The sequence below is a fragment of the Lissotriton vulgaris genome, chromosome 3_1, assembly GCF_964263255.1.
Source record: "Lissotriton vulgaris chromosome 3_1, aLisVul1.2, whole genome shotgun sequence".
Taxonomy (NCBI): Eukaryota; Metazoa; Chordata; class Amphibia; order Caudata; family Salamandridae; genus Lissotriton; species Lissotriton vulgaris.
This window is the reverse complement of record NC_141689.1, coordinates 1,877,962,448-1,877,988,846: the sequence shown is the minus strand read 5'-3', so window position 1 is coordinate 1,877,988,846 and position 26,399 is coordinate 1,877,962,448. Positions and strand designations below refer to the sequence as shown.

The 26,399-nt window shown below is 45.9% G+C and overlaps 1 protein-coding gene across 1 annotated transcript in view; it reads left to right on the top strand.

Moving 5' to 3' along the window:
- CTSO (cathepsin O) overlaps positions 1–26,399 on the top strand; it is a 159,477-nt gene that overhangs the window by 79,139 nt on the left and 53,939 nt on the right. Inside the window, exon 3 of the mRNA XM_086962341.1 lies at positions 10,371–10,504. Coding sequence (XP_086818467.1) covers positions 10,371–10,504 — 134 coding nt within the window. The remainder of the gene's footprint in view (positions 1–10,370; positions 10,505–26,399) is intronic.

Below are 26,399 nucleotides of genomic sequence, written 5' to 3'. Positions count from 1 at the left end.
TCCATTATTAAAATGCAATAATTATGTACAAATCGGAAGAAATGGACGCGATCGCCCCATTGGGTGAGCAACGTTTTCCATATCTATCCGGGAGTGGAGGAGAAAGACAATACAACTTGACCCCTCTGAGAGCCCTGCTACTGAAAGGGCTAACGTAGTCCGCTACAGTGACCAAGGGTTGAGAAACAAACAAACGTCATGAAGTCACCCACCGACTCAACATCCATTTTGCGTGGCAGCGAGGATCGAACTAATGTTGGCTTCTTCATCTCTGGGCCCCACTGACTACGTGGTGGTCCTCTGTCATTGCTGCTCTGTGCCTGGGCATGGGGAGGGCCCTGCACGCCACAGCTGGCCCACCCGGTTGACATTTGCAGCCTTTATCTTCAACCCACTCCTGAGGGACAGCAGTGAAGTCGGCCCCTCTTCTCATGTCGGACGTGGGGCAACTCTTGTGGGTCCAGTCCTGGGGAGGTGGTCTTTATCAGTAGTGGGTTCGATCTCCCAGTCACTTCGGCTCGCCAGGCGGTAGGCTCTTCGCCCCCCATTGCTGAGTCCTCTCGGGATCTCCTAGCACTCCACTCTGGGCCGCTCAGCTCAAATGCCGGCCCCGCTCTCCTCCGGAGGACCCAGCTCACTCTTGCCCGTGCGCTGCCCCTCTCACCTGCGAATGTGCTGGGCTCAGATATAAACATCACCGTGGGCTTTTGCGCGGCTCACTATGTTGGCCCCTGGAGTGTCTCCCGGCAGGGCTTCCGCATCTAGGTTCTGTCTTCCTTGTTCAATATAGAGAGGTTCCCCTAAGCTAGATTTTCGTGGCCGCCATTGTGGGGAGCTGCGCGTCGTTCCCGCGTTTCCTCGTTTTTTCTGTTTCCTCCGCTTTCGATGGGCACAAATAACTGTACAGAGTGTTTTACTGCGGAGGGGTTGCGAGGCACACTGCCGGTGCCTGCCCCCGCCGCTTCTGAAGAGGGAGCCGACCAGCGAGGAAGGGAGACAGGCCGCGCAACGGAGAGAGACTCTTCTCCCCCCCACCCACCCCCGAGCCGGTAGGTGAAGCCGGCTGGTATTTTTCGCTTTTCTTGCCTCTGTTCCCTGATTGTGCTTGTTTTTGTTGCCTCTGTTCCCTGCTTGTGCTCGATTTTCTCGTCTCTGTTCCTTGCTTGGGATCGCCTTTGTTCTCCGCTTGTGATAGTTTTTTCTTGCCTCTGTTCTCTGCTTATGATCATTTTTTCTTGCCTCTGTTCCCTGCTTGTGATAGTTTTTTCTTGCCTCTGTTCCCTGGGGCGTTACTGGGCAGAAAGCTCTGTGTGTGTGTGGCTCTGTGTGTGTGTGTGTGGCTCTGTGTGTGTGTGTGTGGCTCTCTGTTTGTGTGGCTCTCTGTTTGTGTGGCTCTCTGAGTGTGTGGCTCTCTGTGTGTGTGACTCTCTGTTTGTGTGACTCTCTGTGTGTGTGGCTCTCTGTGAGTGTGGCTCTCTGTGAGTGTGGCGGCTCTCTGTGTGTGTGGCTCTCTGTGTGTGTGGCTCTCTGTGTGTGTGGCCCTCTGTGTGTGGCCCTGTGTGTGTGTGTTGGGCTCTGTGTGTGTGGCTCTGTGTCTGTGTGTGTGTGACTGTGTGTGGCTCTATGTGTGTGTGTGTGTGGCTCTCGGTGTGTGTGCGGCTCTGTGTGTGTGTGTGTGTGTGTGTGTGGCTCCCTCCGTGTGTGCGTGTCTCTGTTTTGGCTCTCTGTGTGTGTGTGGCTCTGTTTTGGCTCTCTGTGTGTGTGGCTCTGTTTTGGCTCTGTGTGTGTGTGTGGCTATGTATGTGGCTCTCTGTGTGTATGTGTGGCTCTGTGTGTGTGTGACTATGTGTGTGTGCGGCTCTGTGTGTGTGCGTGTGGCTCTGTGTGTGTGTGTGTGTGTGGCTCTCTGTGTGTTGGGCTCTGTGTGTGTGGCTCTGTGTGTCTGTGTGGCTCTCTGTGTGAGGCTCTCTGTGTGTGTGTTGGACTCTGTGTGGCTGTGTGTGTGGCTCTGTGTGTGGCTCTGTGTGTGTATGGCTCTGTGTGTGTGGCTCTGTGTGTCTGGCTCTGTGTGTGTGGCTCTGTGTGTCTGGCTCTGTGTATGTGGGTGGGTGGGTGTGTGTGGCTCTGTGTGTGTGTGTGTGTGTGTGTGTGTGTGTGTGTGTGTGTGTGTGTGTGGGTGCAAATGCAATAGGTCTCGCATTTGCGAGAGACTAAGCTATTGGCATTGTAAATGACAATGCCATTTATTTATATGTTTTAAAAACAAAATAATGTCATGAGCAAAGCCATTTTTCTAACTTTAACAAAGAAGAGACCATTGCATTGTAAATGCTTGTTAGGTTGAGCCCTGAGCTATTGCGCAAGCACTGCTATGGGGTTTATCTGTGGCAGTTTACTAAGTGAGGGAAGCCCGCTCATCTTTTTCATTGGCTCGTGTCTTTGTCCTTCCTAAATTCTGCCTTCCAATTTGTTTATTGGTTTGTTAGTCCCTCCTTATGACGTCCATGTCATCATTTGTATCCTTCCATGGCTACTTGCCCCTTTACTTCGAGTGCTGCACGGTTTGTATTATTTAGATTGTGAGCACTATTTTCTTTAATGAGGTTCTTTTAATGCCCCTGCCTTTTACCCCCCCCCCCCTTCCACAGTCCATGCCTTCTCGCCCTTTGCTGTTTGCAATGCAATAGATCTTGCGTAAATGCAAGTCCTATTGCATTGCAATGTTGACGAGCTTCTTATTGACAGATATATTTTTATAAATTCTAACAACTGTTTATAGAGCAGAAAATGTTCGCTTTATGACTAAGCACCAAACAATCTGATTACAACATCACTGTCCAGGAGAAATGTGGTGAGTAATAGTGCAAACAAGAAACAAGAAAATGCACATATTTCACGAGGAGGGTTGAGTGGGAGGAAGGTGCAGAAATACAATGTATTGTTCTCTTTCTTCTTATTGGCTTTCTCAGTCATACAAGCATAACACAAGAATTGCAAGCTGTTTACTTGTAGCACGTACTGGAAGCAGGGAGCTATGATTCTGGCTCGTAGTCCACAAAAGTAACTGATATGGGTCCAGGGCGGGGGAAAGGCCACCCATATGTCAGCAGGACAACAATTTGACAGTAAGAGCGCTGGTCTTTGCAGGTGCCACCCTCCACCGATCTACGGAACAATTGGAGTTTCACAAGGTCTTGCAGTGGATCCACTCTACTGTGGCAATTTTGTACAGTAGATCCAAAGCCTTATCTCCCTGCTCTGCACCATTTTTGGGGGACTCTGTTCCCCGGGTGAAGTCCAGCTCATTGCACATCAGGCCTGCCACCACCAGTTCTGGCTAATTCCTTTTGTTCACATGCACTTCTTAACAGGGTCAGGGGTAAATGAAGGGAATTGCAAAACCACCCATTCCAAGGATGCCAAACCTGCAGATTCCACTTACTTAAAAGGTTGGCTCATTGGTGCTGCCACCGAATGTAGGGCTTCATCAGGCAGTCACAGGCTGGCTCAGTTCCGCTCAAGAACCCAGACATCTGTTATTCAGCGCCAAGATGCCCTTTGGTAAACGTGCGCTTTACAAATACACGTTATGTTGTATCCCAAGAAGTAGCAGCCTAAAGGAGATCTATGACAGAATAAAACAATACCAAAAAAGAATGCGCACCATGAAAGTCTGAACTGTTTATTTACTGTTTGTCCAGAACCAATAGAATGCAGAATGCATTCTGTCTTAGGTCTTTACTTATGGGTGATGAGCTTAATGGGGGAGAGCTCAATGAATTATATTTTGGTTCACAATGTGTCACTTGAGATGCTGAATCGCCTCAGAATTGAGCATAAATGTGAATGAGGAAGACTAATAGGATGCATAATGCATTCACTGCAGATGTGATGAGCTCACCATTGCTTTCTGTGATCATGACTAGACAACTTTCAGGGCCTCTGACTAAAGAGACCAAAGGGTCATTTGACTGAGCACAGCTTAAACACTTTTCACATTCAGTACCTCTCTGTTAAGGACGGTGTGAACTCAACGTTGTTTACATTGACTTGAAGTACATTAAAACCGATAAAGCTAGCTTGGTTGAACTTTCATGTTAGTACTGCAGATATTTAATCTTAAAATTCTAGTCGACACTTCTGAATCCACACGCCACCTATAAAATAAGTTCAAATGAGAAGGCTTGTGATGTTAATATTGTGCCGTTCATTGCAGTATTTAAGAAAAGGAAGGGCTTGTTAAAGTTTTTATCAGTACTGTGTCTATTCCCTGTGAATAAAACACATCAGATCTTTATCACTGGCATAGTCTCTGGTGAAAGACTCAATTAAAAGACACACACACGCACACACACACTACTGCAAACTGAAGCCATCATATACTCCTCCTTAACAGAAGGAATGTACACCACCCCAGAACAGAAGTGTATGTACACTGCTCTAAATCAGTGACCGTTTTTATAGTTGGGCTCTGTCCCAACATTTCCAGCTGCTACACAATTAGGAATAAACGTAAAAGTCTTTTTTCGTATATAATAAACAAGGAATGAGTTGGAGCTAACCTTCCACAAACTCTTCCAATGTATACTACATGTTATGCTTTACATACTACATGCCACAGGTCCAGGTTCTGCCAAAGCCTAGTGCGTGCTCTATAAAACCCTCATCTGCTAAAGCTGCTTAGCTGCAACACCGCTGACGCTCGTGGAACCGATGCAGAATGACCTCGCATGGCCTCACCAACTTAAACCATGTACACCACAGGCTCCCAATGGCCAGGGAATAAGAGGGTGCCAAACGGACCAGCACCACAAACACAGACCCAAAGACTCTCCTTGGCTGGGCCCAGTTCCAAGACCAGAACCTCTACGGTTCTCTCGAACACCTTTCTTTGGGCCGCCTACTTAACCAGTTTGACAGACTGCCTGGCGGAGCAAAAGCCACTAGAAACAGCAGCCCTGTTTAGAATTATCCTCACCTGACCAAACCATCAGTCTCTACCATGCCTCTGAGCTACAAAGCCACTCTTCCATATAGATCTATCCCTTTCATTTTACCACTGAACCTAGTTCCACTGTAGTTACTGCTAAAAAGCGGTATACTTGCTTCTCTTTTAGGTTCTAGTGCGGCCTTATAAAGAATTTAAATATGTTATGCTTATCTCCAATACCTATTTACTTAGAAATGTTGTAGAACTGCCCTCATCCAACGTAACTATAGTTTTCATCTGCCTGTTTTTTTGGAGTAATTCTGGCCGCGCCCCATCAGTGTGACTCACGAGGCTTGTCAGTGGGCGTGTCAGTGGAGGAGTGAGGCGCAGCTTGTGTGCAGAGGCTACACGTGGAGCAGGCAGGCTGCCGAGGTCGTGCGCCGAGAGGTTCGAGCCAGTGCCAGTGCTGGAGCCTGAGTCAACCAGGGTGAGGCAGGAGCCGAGTGGAGCAGCGAACGGAGAGCGGCGGATTCCGGTAAGGCCGCTAGGGCGGCACAAGCTCACGCAAGGGGGCTTAGGGGTGTAGGGGTCGATCGGGAGGAGGCAGCCTCGCGCATTGCCGCCCTCCTTTCGATCGGGTGTGCGGGCGGCTTCCCTCCCCATCTCCCCCACCCCCCCGAGACAGCGTTGATGCAGCCGCCTTATGCTGAGAGCTCACTGAGTTCTCTAGCTTGCTAGCTCCGCCGGCTGTGCTCCCTTGGTCCTCGAGGCATTCCGTGCTTTAGGCTTTTGGCTTTTTGGGCGCTCCCTGACCTCCGGTCTGGTGTCGGCGGTGCCTTGTCTGTCCCGCAACCTCTGCCCGCAGCCGCCCCTCCATCTGCCAGCCGCTTATTTGACTTGCGAACGGGAGTTCGCCAGCCCTGGAGATGCTCCCCTTGCAATTGTCCTGAGCCGGCTGCCCCCTGACCCCCTTGCCCGGCGCTCGCCTGCTTACCGCTGCCGGCCTACCCCGTCTCTAGGTCTCAAGGTGTGCGTGCCTTCTCTCAGGGGGCCGCACTGCACGCAACCTCCAGTGTCCCAGGGCCTGAGCGACCTAGAGAGGAGTGGTGAGTCGGAGTGGTGTCTACGGGCACGGTCAGGAGAGGGTGGTGGTTTGGTTGGGCAGGATAAAGTGAGCAGGGGGGTGCCATCCGCTACAGATTGACATAGCCACACAGAGTGCAACCACGTAGTGTATGCCATCGCAGTCACCCCTGAAGAGTGAACCTAGAAAACGGTCCTCCAACAATCCTGTTCCTGTACCAAAGCAGCAGCGGAGCCGGATCTGCGATCAGTCAAAAGAGCCCTAAGCCAAGACCACTCCGGTGCAATGAGATCTGGAAAAGAAAGAAAGTACACTGCACCCAAGCGAAGGAAGTCCAAGCAACCAGACGCAGCTGGGGTACAAGTCCACGCCAAGCATACACTAAAACTTCAAAAACCCAAAAGCCTAACCCTACGGGACTTTTTTAGAAAGACTCCATCAAAAACCGCGGAACTAATACAATCATTAGAGCAACACCCGCAAACTTTGGAGGTAACCACTTCTACAATCTCGGACCATTCAGAGTTCGATCGCCAAGTACCAGCGCAAAATTGGGTATTTGAGACGATGCCAGCAAAAGAGCCACCAGAGGTCTATATCTTTGGGTCTTCTTGTACTAACCATAACAGGGAAAACACCCAAATTGTTCCTTTTCAACCAGGCAGGCCCTTCACGTCTCTGGCAGATGACAATGGGCTCGCCCACCTACCCCAATTACAGCTGGAAGACATCATGTGCCCAATAGAGGCTTCCCCTGTGCCGCTACAACTCTCACAACTTTCCGTCACTGGACCGGTGTCCTTGACCCCGTCTAAGCCATCTATGGGCCTCCCCCAGCAAATAACGACGGTGCTAATCCATGGGCAAGCTGGGCCTGTGCAATCCAATGGCAGTCACCCACTTTCAACCTCGTTAACCCCACCAATAACAAAAATACCAATAGCATCAACAGACTTGAGTCCTCTACACAAGTTATTCTCGCCTCCTGGCCAAACAAGGACTCCATGTCAAAGTCAATCAGCGCAGCTGGCAGCAAACTACCAACCCATGTTGGATTTGTACCTCTTCTTTAAGACCACCCCAAGTTCCCCAAGCCCGAGCTTCACTTCGAATGAAAAACCTAATACAAAAGAGGACACTAAGACTAGTGTCTGGCCACAATTATTACAGACTCTCCAACAAACTGTGACCGCACTCAACTACCATTCAGTAAAACTAGAGGTGCAGGTAGACTTACTAAATACCCTGGCACTTTTCACGTCGGGGATTGACGGCAAATGAGACAAACTGAACTCGCTAATTTTAAGGGCGCAAGCATCTGCGAACTTTGCCCAACCAACGTGCTGCTGCTCCCCAATCATTGACTCCCTCTCCCTGCTTCCAGATTGCCTTTCCACCGTCACCAGGGAAGTTAAGCAGCTGAGGGTAGGAAACGTGTTAGCCAAACCGCAACTCCCCAAACATCAAGAACTGGACAAACCCCCGGAGGACTTTGGAAACAAAAATACAAAAACAAACAAAGAAGAAGTGGACATTACAGGAACAATGAACCGCCCTCAATCGATGAACGGTCACCCTCCGAGCGCTTCAATAAAACCAACTTTGACGGTTGAAAACGGCCCCCTCCCGTCACCAACTGGTCTAACAATCCAGCATGCCCAATTTGAGGATGGGCGAAACAACAGCTCTGCTTCTTCGCCCGCTCCATCAGTCCCGGCCCCCCCGGGGCCTATTCCTCCTTGCAGCAAGAGAGAGCGCAAACGTCAACACAAAGCCAGAAACAAACTCTGGGCTAATTAAAACTTGGCCCATCAGGATCTCTTTCCCATTTTTTCGATAGCCGAAAATAAAAAATCTTCTATAGAAACCAGCACAGTGGAACCAACGACAAATCCAACAATAACCCCGAATGGAGTCGCACCGGATTTACCCACTCAAGAACTGGCGAGGAGTCCTCAGAGTCAAAGATTAGTTACAATTGCCCCGGCAGCGATAGCAGAGGGCAGCGATCCCGCAATAAGCACAAGGGTGAGCCCAGCCAGGTCAAGTAACACCAGGCACGAGACAGCGACAGGAAAATTTCGGCCTCTGACGGCTCTCCCCCTTTCTGGGAACGAAAACACAACGCTAAAACGAAGTTTTACTAAAACTATCTGTAATGACACAGTTACCCGGATCAGTCACACTTCACAATTAAAACGGGTCCCCCTCCGACCACCACAGCAGTTACATGAAAACAGATCAGATGCAACAATCGAAGAACCGGTCTTCAGACCCACAAATGCACCAGAGCCGCGAAGCGATGACCTATTGTGTCATCGGATTTTACTAGCCCCTGAACACAAATCCAAGGGGCGGCACGATATACTTAACAGATCAAATCTGTTGAAATTAGTGGAAGGCATACGGGGCTAGCAGGTCTGGACACGAACAGCATTGAATCCATTGAATTCCTTCCCCCACGAGGAAACCAACCCTCTGAGGTCACCGTTGTAACTTTTGTACAGGTAGGCTGGGCAGGAGCCTTTCTCGAACACAAGGCCATACTGCGTAACTGGGGAATTAGAGTGTACCCTTACTCAATGCCACGGTATCCAATCACGCTGCTATCCAGTGCGGCCGTTCTATTCAGTGGGGAATTCCAGACAACATCCTGAATCCAATCATCCTGCTGTATTCCAACACATGGGTTCGAGTGAAGTTAGGGTCTGGCTCGCATCTCTCCCGTAAAATCTCGACCTTTCGTGGTGTCAAACAGGGATGCGTGCTGGCCCCCCTCCTCTTCAACCTATTCATTGCTGAGCTGTCAAGCACTCTAGAGAAGGTAATCAGCCATCCACCCAAAGTAGGAGGTACGGCATTATGCAATCTCTTATATGCCGACGACCTGGCACTGTTCAGTCTCACGAGAGTGGGGCTACAAAGACTACTTGATGCCTCAATGCAATACACGGCCAACAACCAGTTAGAAATTAACATGAAAAAAAACATGATTGTCCCGTTTGGCAAAAAACGCTACAGCGGTGGAGGCTGGTCAATAGATAAAGAAAGCCTCTCAATCGGCCAATCTTACAAATACTTAGGGGTCCATTTGGACTCCAGGGGCAGTTTCACCAAACAGAACACTGTGATTGCAGCCAAGGCTACAGCTTTATCGGTATCCTTGGCTAAGCTATCGAGGAGACTCTCAGGCCCCACTGTCTTGCCCTTACTGGAAGTGCTTAGAGCAAAGATCGGGCCCACACTTTCGTATGGCATAGAGATTTTTAAGGGTAAAATGAATAATACCTTAAATAAACTTACAACTAAACTCTACAAGAAATTGCTTCACTTGCCGAGTTCTTCCTCGCCAGCACAGGTCAGACTAGAGCTGGGCTTAATTAATTATGAAGCCTCCAACGTTGGCTCATATCTTAAGCTGATCCACAAATTAAGACAGGCAGAAGCAGGTACCCTGTAATTCCTAGTCTGGAAGGAAATCAGTGTGAACAACCCGGGGGGATCATTTGGCCGCCTCCTAAATGACCACATTCAACAAATGTCTACTGCGGATCTCTGGGCTCTTAATCCAAGCCAGACTGTCTTTAAAAACACAATTAAAAAAGGTATAAGATTGAAATCCCTGATCATGGATAAAGCTCTTCTTGCGAAACGCAGTCATGCTTGGGCAGTAGCCAACTCTTATAAACGATTATCCCCGGCCAATTACCTTTCGACAACATTTTCTCATCATCTAAAGCGATGCCTGATCGCCCTTAGATTGGGAGATTGGTGTTTCCTTCAAAATCTCCCAGTATGGCGTCGAAAAAGGGACGATTTAATGTGCAGAGGGTGTGGTGCAGCAAATAAAACTATTCTGCACGTGCTTTGTACATGCCCTTTCTTTATTCTTCAACGCAGACGCCTTCTCAGGCCAGAATGGAATAGGCTGGAAGTTTGGACTTGTAGGCACGCCCTTATTGCTGCTCTGTCTTTAGAGAACACGGTTTTAAATATAAAATTGGCCAAATTCGTTCAGCAAGTTTACAGTATTTTAGAAAAATTGGAAACGGTTAAGGCTTCGCTGATAACTGTAGAATGATATGTACTTTAACTCCATCTGCATTGTCCGGGAGTGTTAATTTTTAAATTGACACGTTGCAGTAAGCACTGATAAGAAGGCCAAATTTTATTTAGTTTTTTCTATTCTTTTAATCTGTAAAACTGTACTTAATGTGTTGGAAGAATCTTTTAAAGATATGTTTTTATATATCTAAATAAAGAAATTATTATTATAGTTTTCCATTTGCAAAGTTATGTGACTAGTATCTCAGAAGCACTTGCATAAAATTTTTCTTGTTTGTAAATTATCTTTAGCAACCTTCCTAAGAAGCTTTTCTACCAAAATACCCTTGTCACATGCAAAAGAGAATTTTAAAGCAACACCTTTACCTAAAAGATTTGACTGGAGAGAAGCCAGTGTTGTAACTGCAGTGAAAGATCAGAAGTCGGTAAGTTCTTACTTTTATGCTCTGTTTATTTAGCATTGCTAGAATAGAAAACTATATATATATATATATTTAAACACCTCCAAAGGAACATTGCGCACGCACAAGATGCTGTCAATCTTTTATTTTTGCTTGCAACACAGACCTATGCGTTTGGTCTTTCTGAATATCAGTTTCCATCTTTTTCTTTTCACTTTATATTACAAAAATCCTCTCTCAAAACAAATCTCATTAGACAGCATTCCTCAGATTAAGCATGAACGTAAACTATGGACAATGCATTCATTTGCTCACATATTCATGAATTACACGGCGGCCATTTTGTAATATCTATTTGTATCACTTTTCATGCCTTCCAAGAAGATTTATTTTTATAAACACACATAGATATATATTTGTGTATGTGTCTAGCATCAATCAAACTCTCAGGTAGATTATAATACCGCATATTGAGACAAAAGGAAACCATTTGTAGCAACATGATGTTTTGTTCATAATATTTGAGTGGTCTGCTTTTCAGAAACATTTCCAGTGCTTTTAATCCTTGTTCATGTTTGATGCGCGTGTAAAGACTGATAATGTCCATTGTGATCAGAATAAAATCTTCCTCCCACTGTATATCCTGTAGGATTCTTATAAAATCACAAGTGTCCTGAATATAAGAACTTAGGTCTTTAACAAAGGAAGACTTAATTGAATCCACATATATATAGATGTTTTCTTCAAAATACCCCCATTTGAAGAAACAATCGATCATCCTGGGGGCCTTTCACTGTTCTTATGAATTTTCGGTATGTGATAGAAAATTGGTAGGATAGGATAATCCACTTTGAGAAATTTGTACTCTTCTTCTTCCAGAGTACCTTTATCTCTCCAACTCCCTATCACCTGGTAAAATGCTTCCACGCTGGTGTTGTACTGTTTTCTTGTAATCAGTGCATAGCTGTTAGTGTCTTTTAGAAGTCATATTGCTTCACGTTGGTAGTCCTCCTTATTGAATACCACTATGTTTCCCCCTTATCAGAGGGTTTGATGACTGATGAAGTGTCCCCTCTTAGGGATGTTAGGGCATCCCATTGTTTTTTGTTGAGATTATACTTCATTTTAGATTACTTGGTCTTGATTCTAAGATTGTCCAACTCCCTAATGACTGTATCGTGGAAGCAATCAATGACCTCATATGGAGTCTTGGTTATAAACTTAGATATCACTTTGAATATACTTTTGCTTCTCCATTGTTGGATTTCTGCCTGGTCCAAGAGTTCTAATGCTCCTTCCTCCTCCTGATTCTCAACCGGTATCGGTAATCCTTGTAATTCATGTAAAATCCCTAACGTTTCTAGGTCATTTCCAGTTAGCATGTTTGTAGGGGTTCCTTTATTTCTTTTCTTTATTTCCTTGCTTCTTGTCTATTGCATGTGGATCTTCCTCAGTTTCAATTTCTCACATAGCAGTACAAGTCTATGCGTGTAATCCCACTTTGTGGTGGAACAAATTGTAAGTCCTTTTTGAAGTACTCCAATTTCCACTGTTGATAATTCCCGATTAGAAAGATTAACCACTGTTAATAAAATAAAATCACAGTGGGTTAGGAAAGAGTCCCACCTCTCCAATGCTGTCAGGCTGTGTACTTGGACAAGCCCTCACTTCTCCATGCTGTAACCCTGTTGAAATTAAAAACGAAAGAAAATAAACCTACCTGGATGTGGCTTTCCTGAATGAGTAACTGTTTTTGTTTAATTTGAAACGGCCGGTCCCGGTCGTGGGAAAGCCCTGCCGCGCTGGTGCGCGGACCGAGTGTGAGCCAAACTGCTGCCACTCCATGGACAAGAGGACGTTGTCACAGGTGCCTTAAAGTGCAGCATTGGAGAGGTGGGACTCTTTCCTAACCCACTGTGGTTTTATTTTATTAACATCAGCCATTGAAGAGCAGCTCACAGAAGCCTTACAAGGCACTTCAAGTACCATCAGGCTCAGTGCGAACCGACGCCCACTGGGGCGGTTGATTATATAAAATTGGACTGCCATTTGCTCATACGCTGATTGGTGTTTTGCCTCTGAAGAAATGCCTTGTGGCATGAAACGCGTCAGGCTGTGTACTTGGACAAGCCCTCACTACTCAATGCTGTAACCCTGTTGAAATAAAAACGAAAGAAAAGAAACCTACCTGGATGTGGCTTTCCTTAATGGGTAACTGTTTTTGTTGGATATATATATATATATATATATATATATATATATATATATATATATATATATATATAATTTTTTTGTCACTAAAAAAACACAGGTTTTAGGGACGTTACAGTTAGGCTGACATTTCACTCGTACGAAACTAGAACAATTTGGCTGTTATAGTTAGCTGAGCGAACTACAATTTGCACCGCCGCAGTGCACTGCTGATTACGTCACAAATTAAATCACTCATGACATGGTCAGTGACAACACAAATGACATCTCAAATGACATCGCTGATGACATCATCCTGTGAGTGTTTCTAAAACGTTTAACAATGTTATATTTATGCCAAGTTGTATTGAAGAATGAGTCAGTGTGTGAGTGTCTGAATGGATGGTTTAGTGAATGGGTGGTTGACTGTGTAAGTGAGTGATTGAACATGTGTCAATGAATGCATGGGTGAATGTCTGTATCAGTCTGTCAGTGTGTAAGTAGCTGCTTGAGTTCATGAGTAGCTACATGAGGGTCTATATGTGTTAATGATTGGTTGTCTGAGTACCTGTGTGGGTGCTTGTGTGTTGTGTGACTTCCTGCATGGATGTGTGAGCGGGTGATTTACTGGGTGTATGGGTTAATGAGAAGATCTGCGAGGGGCTCTATGGGTGACTGAGTGTGTGTATGGCTGTGTTGGTGAGAATGGATGTCTCAGTGGTATATGCAGGAGTAACTACATATGTGAAAGACAGTATGTGAGTGTTGGAGTATATAAGTGACTGTGTGGAAGTGAGTGATTGTGAGAGTGGCTGTGTGCATGTGTGTGCTTTTGTCCATGATTGTAGAAGAGAGTAATTATGTGTTAGTATCTGTATGAATAAGTGAAGTGGTGTGTGTATAACAGTATAGGTGAGTAAATAGAAGTGTGATTGATTTTGTTGGGTGTCTGAGTAGGTGTGTGAGTAACTTTATGGGTGAGTGGTGGTGTGCGAGTGTCTGTATGGGTGTATTTGTGCTTATATCAGTGGCTGTATTGATGAGTGACTGCGAGTATGAGAGACTGTATAGGTGAGTGAGTGGATGTGTGTGTAATCCTATGAATCAGTGAGTGGATATGTCCTAGCTGGTGCTGGTGTGTCTATGGATTTAAGAATGGTAGTGTGTATGTTAGAGTGGGTGTATAAAATGTTACATTCAGGTGTGAAGAAGTACATCAGATATTAAGTGGATGATGCCATCAGTGATTTTATTTGAGATGGCGTCAGTGATGCGACGTCATCAGCAGTGCATTAAGGGGGCGTGAGGTATCGTTAGCTAAGCGAACTGTAACAGCTGAATTTCTCTGGTTTTGTACGAGTGAAATGGCAGCCTAACTAACATCCCTGAAACCTATGGATTTTTTATTAGTGAATTTCTAAGGTTTTTTAAATCCTAATTCCTTACTATAACTTCCCTGACACCTCTGGTTTTAAAGGTGAATTCCTAAGGTTTTTAAAATGCTAATTCCTAATTAGAATGTCCCTGAAACCTCTGTTTTTTTAGTGAAGTTCTAAGGTTTTTTTTAATGCTAATTCCGAACTATGCCTACATAGGTAGCACATGTGCAGAATGAGGAAGAAAGTCGCAGAAAGAAGCAAGAGAAATGCCAAAAGAGACAAGAGAGGTGCAGAAAGTAGCAAGAGAAATGCAAAAAGAGGCAACAGAAGTCCAGAAAGAGGAAGAAAGGTGCAGAAAGAAGCAAGAGGTGTGCAGAAAGAACCAACAGATGTGTAGAAAGAGGCCTCCTTGCACTGTACCTCACAACAGACTCATACAAAGTAGCCTAATCACTAATCATTCTTTCAAGATGTCTTAAACCTCACTTCTCTCTTGAAGGTTCACTATTAATCGATGCTCAGAATGTTAGGAATACCAAATATAAAACAGCAATCCTAAGCATATCACTGTTGTAAGTCTGACCAAGTTTGTGAAGGTATGCATGTGTGTCTATGCTGTTACCTAGTGACATGTTAAATGAAAATAAACATACAAATACTTGTATACCTGTGTTTCAAACAGCATACTCTGTAAATTTGTGTACTAAAAAGTGTATGCATGTCTTTCTGCTCACAATACAGGGCACATGGGTATTCAATAGTATATTTGAGGGGCTCTATAACACATATCTGCATAAGACATGTCTGCCTGTGCAACCGAATGACAGAGCAGAACTGAGAAGATTTGACCACCTATAGGAGAAGTTACACACTTTTTTAAGCTACCATCTTTAGATGCATAACACATGTAAGAATATATGTACAAGTAGACATATACCTCTGTCACAAGAGCACATAGACTTTTAAACCAGACAGCTGGCACCTCCCATTTAAATACAGAAAGAGGTGAGAGCATTTCAGAAAGAAGCAAGAGAGTTGGGGTAAGAGGCACAAGAGGTGCAGAATAAGGGAACAGGGGAGCAGACAGTGTCAAGAGATGTGCAGAAAGCGAGAAGAAGGGTACAGAAAGAGGCAAAAGGGGTGCAGAAATTTGCAAGAGAGGTGCATAAAGAAGCAAGAGCAGTGCATAAAGAACCACCAGAGGTGCATAAAGAGGCAAGAGAAGTGCAGACAAAAGCAAAAGAGGTGGAGAAAGAAGCAAGGGGGTGCAAACAGAGGCAAGAGAGGTGCAGAAAGAGGGAAGAGGGGTGCAGAAAGAGACCAGAGGGGTGCAGAAATTTGCAAGACCGGTGCAGAAAGACAGGAGCAGTACAGAAACAACCAAGAGAGGGGCAGAAAGAGGCAAGAGGGGTGCAGAAAGAATCAACAGAGGTGCAGAAAGAGGCAAGAGAACTGTAGAAAGAGGCAAGAGAGTTGCAGAAACAGGTATGAGATGTGCAGAAAGAGGGAACAGGGTTGCAGAAAGAGGCAAAAGAGGTGCAGAAAAAGGCAAGAGGTTCAGAAAGAGGCAAGAGGGGTGCAGCAAGAAGCAACAGAGGTGCAGGAAGAGGCAAGAAGTGTAGAAAGAAATAGAAGGTATAGAAAAAAGCAAGAGCAGTACAGAAAGAGGCAAGAGCAGCATAAAAACAAGCAAGAGTGGTTTGTACACCATTAGTACCAATCTAACACCAACATTTAGCAAGAAGTAAGAGGTGACCATTCTAGGTTTGCAAAGGGGCCTTCAACCACGCTATACCACTGTCACTGCCTTTTTGGTAACATTTGAGCCATTTGAGCTAGAAACAAGGTTTTGTTTTGTTCAAATCTGCAGATTATGCAGCTGATGATGGATTATGTGGCAAATGTGTAATAGTGCGAAAGTTGGTGCAGCCAAACCGTCACATAATTCCAGTGGCCTTGGTCATACCTCTGACTAGGTCCAGAAGGGCTTGTCAGTGTTTCCTTCTTTGTTTGTCTCATTGAGTTTATTGTTTAGCTTCGATGTAAATGAGGAAGACTAAACCTGAGGTTACCACTCCACAACAGACTACCATACCACATAATCCCACTCTACATATTTCCTATACACTAAATACTACAAACTTTCTATCCACATGATTTCACTGCAAAGCATAACATATAATTTCACTACACACAACTCATATCCACTCCGCCCAAAAATTGTAAAGAACGTTAACATTTACGTCAATAGCTCTAACTCTTGCAAATGCGAGACCTATTACATTGTAAATGCTTCTTTAACTGGTAGTCCAGTTTGCAGAGTGGTGGAGAAGGGGGGCTGCGCCTCCGACCAGTGCTCAGGAATTCCGCTGCTTTGGACTTACAGGAGCTACCAGGAGGGCTTCTTCACCTCCAAAGTCCCTTAGGAGAAAAGTGGACTTTATCCCCAGCCCGTAGTGTGCCAGGAGGCACATTTGCAGAGTGGTGTAGAAAGGGGGGTATGGCCTCCGAAGACCTCTTAGCAATCCCACTGTGTGGGACTCAGTGGAGATAACAGGAGGGGTAGTTTGCCCTCACGGACATCCTTGGGGGCCAACTACTCCTCCTATTACCTCCAATAAGTACCACACAGAAGCATTAGTAAGTTCACACACCCCATTTGCCCCCCAGCCTGCAAACGTGCTCCCTGGTGCACTCTTTAAAGGGAATTTAAGTCCCCTTCGCTGCTGGGAGTTGTTTGGGGCCAACTAGCCTACCTGTTACCTCCAGTAAGCCCCACACAGTGGGATTGCTGAGAGGTGGACACAGGCCATGCCCGCTTTGTCCACTACTCTGCAAACCCACCTCCTGGCATACTCTTGGTAGGGGGATGAAGTCCCCTTGCCTCCAGAGGGTCCCTGGGGGCCTAGCCCTTCTGTTGCCTCTAGTAAGCCCCACACACCTGGATTGCTGAGAGCTGTCGGAGGCCCTGCCCTCTTTTTTCCACCACTCCTGGCGCTGCTGCTCGGGGGATGAAGTCCACTTCAGTCCTGACGTCTTCAGGGCACAAGAGGACCTCATCGGCCCACCAGCAGTGCGCCAAGAGGTGTGTTTGCAGAGTGGTGTAAATAGGCGTGTGGCCTAGGACCACCTATCAGCAATCCCACTGTGTGGGGCTTACTGGAGGTACCTGGTAGGCTAGTTGGCCCCTAAGGACCCTCAGGATTCAAGGGGACTTAATCCCCCAACCCAGACGCGCCAGGAGGCGCGTTTGCAGAGTGGTGCAGCGAGGGGGAGGGACATCTAGGGAGATGCTGGCTTCTCTTTTTTTGTTTTTTTTTTTTTAGAAGGGGGCTGTGTTGCCCCCTTCTCTTAATATTTTTGGGGCCCTGAGGACCCCATCCCTGAGGGCCTGAGACATTTTTTATTGTTTGTAAACAGGAAGGGGGCTGTGTAGCTCCCTCTCAAAGCCAATTTCAGCCCCGGGGACCCCATCCCCGGGGCATGGCCAATGATTTAAAAAAATATATATATATATATTCGCATTTATAGGAGGGGGCCGCACGGTCCCACTCCTGAGGCCATTTTTTGCCCTGGGGACCCTATCTGCTGGGCTTTGCCTCTTTAAAAAAAAATCATAATTTTTTTCATGAGGGGGGCTGCGTGGCCCTTCCTGCACTGGGCCAATTTTGTCCCTGGGACCCTATCCTTCGGGTCCTGCCCAGCCTTTATTTTTTATTAATTTTGTAGGGGGGGGGCGCATACCCGAGGCACAGCCTCATTGTTTTTTATTTATTTTTTAATTTTTAATTCAAATGCGAAGGGTGGCTTCTTGGCCCCCTTCCCTGGGCGAGCTTTGGCCCCGGGGATCCCATCCCCGGGGCCTGTTGGGACCGTGGTGGTTGGGGACCGCGGGGGGAGCCCCAATGCCCCTGCGGTCCCTGCCATCCCTGCCGGCTGCCGCCTCCTGTGGAGCCGGCATTGCTTTTGGACAAGGGGAGCTGCTGACATGCAGCTCGCTTTGTACAAAAGCAATACTGCTTTGCTTCATGGAAGAGAGAGCAGCAGCCCCCACACCTCCCGAGCCCAATTTCGGCCCCGGGTCCCTATCCCCCGGGGCCTGGCCACTCGTTTGGGACCGTGGGGGGAGCCCCAATGCCCCCGCAGTCCCTGCTGATTCGCCGCCTCCTGCGAGAGACGGCATTACTTTTGGACAAGGGCCCTGCCATTGCAAACTGCAATGTCCCAGGGGGGGCACCCTGGAACATAGCTGGAGCCAGCCCTGGGGCGTGTTGGTCCGGGGGTACGCATACTTTTAAAATGGCAGTTGTGCCCAAAATCAACTTTTGTATTTGGGGCACTTAAAAATGAATAACTTACACACTTTGGGCATGATAGGTGCCCCAGGGTCTCCCCTAGTTGTTCAAGGGGTAGGGTGTTGGGTACATATAGGGAAAATCCTTATAAAAGATTTTTATATGCCCTGGGGTTAGTGAAATTGCACATTTCACTCCTAACATTGTTGTAAAGTGCTTCCCAAAATTGCCTTTCGTGCTAGGAGAACTATGAAATGAGGATCTGCAATATTTTGATATATTCAGAACCCCTAAAGTCTTTCGTAGGTGTTCCATGGGTGAGGGGTCTTGTAGGTATAAGCAGGGTCCTTATAAAACCTGTTTTATCGGCCCTGGTATTGGAAAAATTGCTCTGTTCATTTTTCCATTGCAGGTTCCCAGCCTATAGTTTAACATTGGAAGAGGTTATTAGTTAATAACTGGAGAAAGAAAAGCCCTAAAACTAGAACTAAAGAACTCAGAAGAATGATAAAGATAAATCCAACAAGATAGTATTGTTCAATTCCTTTTAAAATGTACAGACAATAAGTTATATAAGACTTTTTTTTGTCTGTAATCCAAAATGTAACCGTGTACTGCTCTGCCCTGGGATTAGGAAGCCTCTCCGAGAGGAGAGGTTGCTGGGCATCGGTATGCCAGAGCCAGGGGTAGGGGTAGTAAATAATGCTCTCCATGGGAAATGGGAGAAAAGCTAAAGATATCAGTTTCATTTGCAACTCTCTTCTTTGACCCAAGGATAATGTTAAGCTTAAGAAAGGAATGAGTCGATGCAAGGGGGAGAGACAATGGAGATTAGCCATCCGAGGGGTGTGTTTAGCCAGCTCTTCTCCCTCTGCTGAAAAGTCTGTCATATTGAATTTTGGAAGAATATTTGTTTCTGGGTTAGCATTTTGCCACACTTTGGTATAAGTGGTCAAGCTTTGGGGTGTTGCCATGCACCTCATTGGACAGGCATGCCCTACTGCTTGACCCCAGAGAACACTGAGGCAGTGCCTCTCACATCTGCTTTTGAAACCTACGTGAATCAGAAGGGCCCACGCTGAAGATTTTGATGTGCATTCACCAGGTCCTGCAGTCTGAAGATTTCGCCTTTTGCACCATCTGACACTACAGCCCTCTGGATCAAACCTGCTTCAAAAGGACTCAAGAGTGTACTCCCTGCAAGCTCCAGGTTAACAGAGCTCACCTGGATCATCACCACAAATAATCCTCGGCCTGGAGTACCGTATTTTCCGGCGTATAAGACGACCCGGCGTATAAGACGACCCCCTACTTTGCTTAATAAAATGTAGGTTTCATGCTATACTCGCCGTATAAGACTACCCCCACTTCCAGTGCAGTCCAACGCAGTCCTGCATAGCCATTTTGAGAATGTATTTTATTTTGGCTCGTACTTTGTATGCTTTGTATGCTTTTGTAACCTGCACACTTATCACTTTTTCTCCAGGAATGTACCGATTGCTACCTTATGTATTTTGGTTGCTCGCTATTGTCACTTTTGATCCATGTAACTTAATGTATGCTTTTGTAATTTGTCCATTGTTATTGTTGCTCACATCAGCCCATTTTTATGTAATCGAGAAGCAGTCTGACACCTTCGGGTGTAGTCCGCGCTATGTAAAAACGCATGAAAACATTCCTTCAAATTTAGTATCCGGCGTATAAGACGACCCCTGGCTTTCCAGAACATTTTAAGGGGTTAAAAAGTCGTCTTATACGCCGGAAAATACGGTACTACTAGTGGATTTGTAAGGGTTTTGCCCAAGTGGATTGTGGGAATTTAAGTCCAAAACTTTCAAGGACCCTCTTGGAGATTACAGACCCTTGGATTGTGTGTTGGACACTTTGGACCCACAAGAAGAACTTCAGGAAGGAGTTCTAACAGGATCAATCCTGCTGGCAGAGGCTGCATACATTTGCTGAGAAATCCTCCGGCATAATTGCTAAAGGTGAATGTGTCCCTGTCAGAGGCAACAAAATGACCAAAAGTGTCACCGTTGGTTTCTGAGCACTGGAAAGTGACTAATCTTTAAAAATTCATATCTCTGAATCCCAACAGTGGATTCTGGTGTCAGTTTAAAGATAAAAGTATTTCCTATTGTTATAAACTGGTGTTGGGTTTTTATTTAGTGTGGTGTCTTAATTCTTTACTGAATTGGTGTTTTTAAATGCTTTACATACCTTTCTTTAAAGTTTAGCCTGCCTACTCGCAGCCAAGCAACTAAGGGTTGACCATGGGAATAATTTTCTAAGACCTATTTTGAGCCCTATATTGTGTCAGTGGTATTATTGCCAGGGGTAAATGTATATCTGCCACTACTGATAATTCAGTTACCAACCATATATAATATACACACACACACACACACACACACACACACACACACACACACCTGCTTGTTGGCATATACACACACACTTGATATTATAGTAATCCTGATTATTACCATCATACAAATGCCTTTTTTCATATCATAATTCATGTTATTGCAGATTATTTGACATTTAGTGACGTTGTCCTGGTTATACAACTTGTACTGATGCTTGCTTGATGTCCATTCTACGTTTTGTAAAATAAAAATAAAAATGTCAATAAAACCTATAAAATAATAATTAAAACTGAGTCAGATAGCTGTGTACTGGCGAGAAGCATGGACTGGGACACAGTTATCTTAAATAATTCACGGATTGAATCCGCTCTGTACTAAGTAATTGGCGATCTTGTTAACCGTCAAGCCTTATTAAATTCTTGGTGGTGTTGAGCACATTGGAAGATACTTTGGAACAGAGCATGTGCATGGCGTGCGTCTTTTGACGTTTAGGATGGAATTGTTTCTGCCTGAACATTTGATGGTTGCTCTCTAATTGTCTTTGTCCTGATGATGACCTGTCAATTTAATAAGGTCGTAATGTTGTTGTCGCGTCCCTGACAAGAAAATAAGAGGAAGCATTACGTGTATTGTGTCTTTGTGATTCCACACAACCTGTTGTTGCATATAATATTCCTTTTTCTTGGCATTTCTGTTTACACTATAGTTTTTCCCTTATTAATTTTATTTGTTTGTGTAACCTATGAACACTGTGTGTAATTATGTATATTCAAACTAAAGAGAAACTCTATATTTGTTGATAATTGTTTGAGGGTATTTTGTTATTCTGTCATTTGATTTTTCTAAATATTTCTTTTGAAGTCATGAATGTCTCTTTTCTCAAAACTAGAAACCTGAATCATTGTAGCATTCATAAGGTAGCAGTTTGAGACATATCTCTTAGTGGAGCAGGAGTTGATTTAGGAAGTCCTGTCGGGATTGCATTTCCTTCAAGATATGTGATAACTGAATGTGCTGTACATCTAAGGCGAGTGTGTGCAATGGAAGGTTTCAGCTTCCTGAGCATATTGAGTTTTAGGAATCCAAGTTAGAAAGACTTAGTTAGCATATTTGGTCATTTATATTGAGGCTTGTTTGGTAACGAAGCGTATGGAATTCATGTGATCAGGGAGATAAAACTTCATGTGGGTGTAGTGTTAAGTCATTTTTAGGTCGAGCTCTCGACCTATTGTTACCGAGTTCCTTGTGAAGCGACCTAGATCTGGCCACGAGCGCCGATTACACCTCGTGGACGCGCCCCCTGGCCCCGCCCCCCCAGCCGTGCACATCTCTTGCTCCAACTGTGCACAGCAAGGCAGCCTCTCGCCTCTCAATCACGCGCACACACACACACACACAGGAGCGCACAGAACCCCCCCCCCCCACCCCACACAACTAAGCGGCACACTCAGACACATGCACACACACATTCCCCCACCAATACCACACACCCCCACTCACCTGGCTCTTTCCGCGTGTCAGTCTCGGCATCGGCATCAGGCTCCATGTCTTCTCCGGCGATCCTCCCCTGCTTACGTGCACGCTCACGGCGGCGTCTCGAGCTCTCCAACCTCGTGCACTACTCACGCCTGAACCTGGGGAACGGGATCGTTTTTGCGGTGTCTCGCGCTGGTGCGCGTGCAGCAGTTCGTTTCATTCTTGTTAGATTCAGCACCGGTCCTGCACACTTAAATCCCTTACTTCAAATCCCAGGTTGCAAAGAAACCAAGGACTGGATACGCTACTCATACATGGACCTTGGCAACGTTAAATTTCTGGTTACAGGAGGCACAAGATTAATGAGAGATGGAGCGTGGGGGGTATAAGAGGCGGAGAGGTTGGTAACTCGTAGGGAGGGTAAGAGATACAGGTGGCTAAACAGGTATGAGGGACACAGGATGGGGGGTCTCACCGTAGAGCATCCAGCTGTTGTCCGACAGGCAGTCCATTGTCCGGCAGAACTGTTCCAGCACCCAGGCAGGAATGTCCAGTATCAGCTGGGGTGCGGGTCTTGGCACCCCCGCGGCAGGAGCTACCATCCTCTCTGCTTCGGACACAGCGCCTCCAGCTGCCCTTACGTGTGCTCCTCGGCTCTGGTCTCACTCTCTGGTCTGTGAGGCACACGGTAATCCTCCCTGTCCTGTCCCACCCTTTTTTCGTCTGTCTCTCGCCCTCTGCCTGCAGGTTTACAGGTTCTGTCACTTTCTTTTTCTCTTCGGTAGTCCTGTTTCCGTCACTCCGCCTGGAGCCCTGCCGTTTCCCGTACTTTCTATGTTTCCCAATGCAGTGAAGGCGGCCCAGCTTCCCTTTCAGGCCCCGCCCTCGCGGCTGACGACACGAAAGAAAGTCAAAATCGGAAACAGCTGAACTGAGAGCTCCTCTGGGACTTCGCAGCGGTTCAGGCGAGGAGAGAGAAGTGACTCATGTAAGCAGGTAGGAAGGTGTTTGCTGCGGTCGAGGATGTATGACCCCGGGGCAGGGCGGATGTCTACCAAGACAGGAACCCAGATAATGTATCTCTGCACCCCGGCGTGGTGAAGTTGAAGAACTGTATGTATCCCACTGGAGAATAACAAGAATGAAACTGATAACCAAAAATGCACCAAATACGTATAGTCAACAAATTCAGGGTAAGTGATGGAAGATCGAAAAGAGAGGGATGCAGATACATTCTATGCAACCATGATGCAAACAGAATCTTCACGTAGTGCTGTCTGGGAATATACATTCTAAGCCATAATACAAAATACAAAGCAATGAGGGAATAATATTGCAGAATTTGAAATGGAAATGACGTATTTTTCGAGAATAAACGAGGCGCAATAGTTACGAATTCCTTAAGATGAAAAGAAGAATATTTGAGTGTAGCCTGGACTTTCAGGGGCAGGTGCTACAACTGACTTGCCCGTAGTGTTCCCCTTACTCTCCTGGGACAAGAAGGCAGAAGTAGGAACATAAACCTGCTTTTCAGACTCGTGTTTACTGCCTCTGGCATTCGCCCATGATACTGCCCTTAAGTGGGCTGGCTGCAGCAAAAAGGAGAATGCTGGCAGGCTTTGTAAAAATAAATAAAAGTGCAAGGATCATAATTTCTTTAGGAGCCCACCTCTGTCCCTGCAGGCAGCCACGTTTTGATTTCTCTGAACGCTTCTTTCTTTCACTGCCCTATACTGCTTGTATTTTAAAGTCACTCATGCAAGTCCTTTAGCATCCTAACATTCTTGCTTTGTCACTGCTTTCTTATTTCTCCCTCACCTCCTTTCTTCTTATCTTGCCTTTTTTAGGTCTCGTCTGACACTGCACACATGCTGTCGCTTGCAAAACATTTTGTTAGCTTACAGGTGGCTTAGACACTGCTTCATTGGTTACCATTAATTGGCTTCATAGTTCCTGTAATTTCATTACTTCTCTTTGTGAGTGCGCTCCAGCTTCACATTCCTCTTCCTGCGTTTGTCCCTCCCCTGGAGACTGGCCTAAGTACTGCTTCCTAATTCAACTGTGTGTCCTTCCACTGCTCTGGCTTCCATTTGTACTTGTTTTTTAGGTCTCGCCTGTCAATGCGCTTGCGCATTGAGCTTGCGAGAGATACTGGGGCTCAACCTGAGCTTAACCATCGGGCGATTTGATTCTGTGCCCGTGAAAAGCAAGCTCAATGCGCAAGCGCATTGACCTAAAAAGCATGTGCACATCAAAGCCACCAGCCTCCCTCCCACAGGCATCCCCAAGCATGCGCTGTGCCTCAGGCATTTCTCCTCCCCTAATTTATTCACTGCCCACGGCTTTCACTTTGACGGCCGCTAGGCCGTCTCTCGTTTCGTTTCCTCTTCTTTCTATCAACAACAGTCAGTGTCCACTTCTCTTGCTCTGCCGCTGCCCCTCCCCCTTTCCTCCTCTTCATCTCTGTCTCGCTCCTCCTCACTTGCTGAAAACCATTATTTTAACAAACGGCTCTTACCCTCTCATTCCTCTCCTTTCCTTGTTTAAGGACAGTTACACTCGGACACAATAACCACATCAATACAATGCATTACACCAAGTGCAGCGTTGTTAGAATGAAGCCTTCCCCAGAGTTGGTCCGGAACCAAAGACAGGAAACGGACACTGGAGGTACCCAGAGTTCAGACCTGTTGGCGTTGCTAGTGCTTCTCAGCGTGGATAAGCATGCACATGAAGCATACTCTTCTATGCTGCTGTCTCAAAAAATGGCTCACTTCGACGTATTTCCATTGGTGTGACGCGCCCACTTTTAGTCCGTCTTCTCATGCGATGGAAGAAAATTGAAAACGCCCTGGCCTGTGTCACACCACCACACAGTGACCCCCGCCTCCGCTGAGTGTTGCATCTCTGACCTATCGGGCCACCCCCGCCCGTCGCTCTGTGCCCTTCACCAGCTCCTAAAAGGATGAGCACCCTCTCTAGCTTACATAAACGAGTAAAGACTTACACATCTGACACCGCTGCTTTTCATGCACGCTTTAAAACCAATCCTGCTATCAAAACTGCTTTTAGGGTCGGAGGGCGAAGGCCTGACCTCGGATGTGCACAGGGAAAAGTGCTGCAATGTGATTTATAGCACCCCGAGGGTCGATCAAAGCTATCCACAATGTGTGCGCTGATGCGAATGCCAGTTTAATGGGCGGCTCTTAGTGCGTTGACATTGGTGGTTCGGTTGCTGGCCTGCTGCGGCTTCTGTGCCGTAGGGGGCAGGAATCCCCCCGTTTGCAGACGCCCACGGCTGTCCCAGAAAGGCCGTTATCGGTTCCACAGTTGAATTCCATGATGAAGAGGTTCATTTAATGCGAATCAATGCTACCTTTGAAAACTTGCGTTTTACCAGACACCTTTGCATTGTAGAGTTAGCAGCGTTTATCCACAAAGAAACAAAAACCAGAAGCAAGGTGCTTAGCTGCCTCCAACATGCGAAATGGATGTCTGCTGACTGCACTTTAAGCAGCACTACATTTGTCATGCTGCTCAAAGGGCCCATCTCCGGGAGCACTTTGCGTTACTTCTAATTCAGTCATAAACAAAGGAGTTCTCTTGGACTCTGGATTATTCTTCCCCATTTAGGTTAGCTCTGTTACCAATAAAATGGGTTTTCCACCACTGTTTCTTAGAAGGAGAGGATGTGGAGTAAGCGCCAGAGCTGCCGACTTGTTAGACAAGTCGTCATCTGTCATTCATAAATATTTCACTCGTATCTCATACCGAATTCCATTACTGTTTTTTTACTGACTCCTTTTTATTATATTTATTATTATATTTACTTGGCAGTATTCTTCATCTCCTGAGCCTATTATCGACGCTACAACCCTTTATCTTCTTGTTATTGTTGGTAAGATTTCTTTTGATAAGCATGAAGAGTGAGCGATTTTTTAATATTGGGAAAAGGGTTTTACATTTACATATTATATTTGTAGGGTCGTGCTTAACTACTCCTGTGGAACATTGGGTTATTATTGTAGCAGCTACGGCATATTTCTCCTTTTAAGGAATATTTCACATAGCATGGTGTTGAAATACACTATACTTGTCAGTACTTTCATTTTCTTTCGTTAATTTTTTCACAAAGATTATGTTGCATATTTTCTCTACCCTATGCAGGGGTTAGAGGACACTTGAATTGTTGAGGTTACTTTTTTTGTGT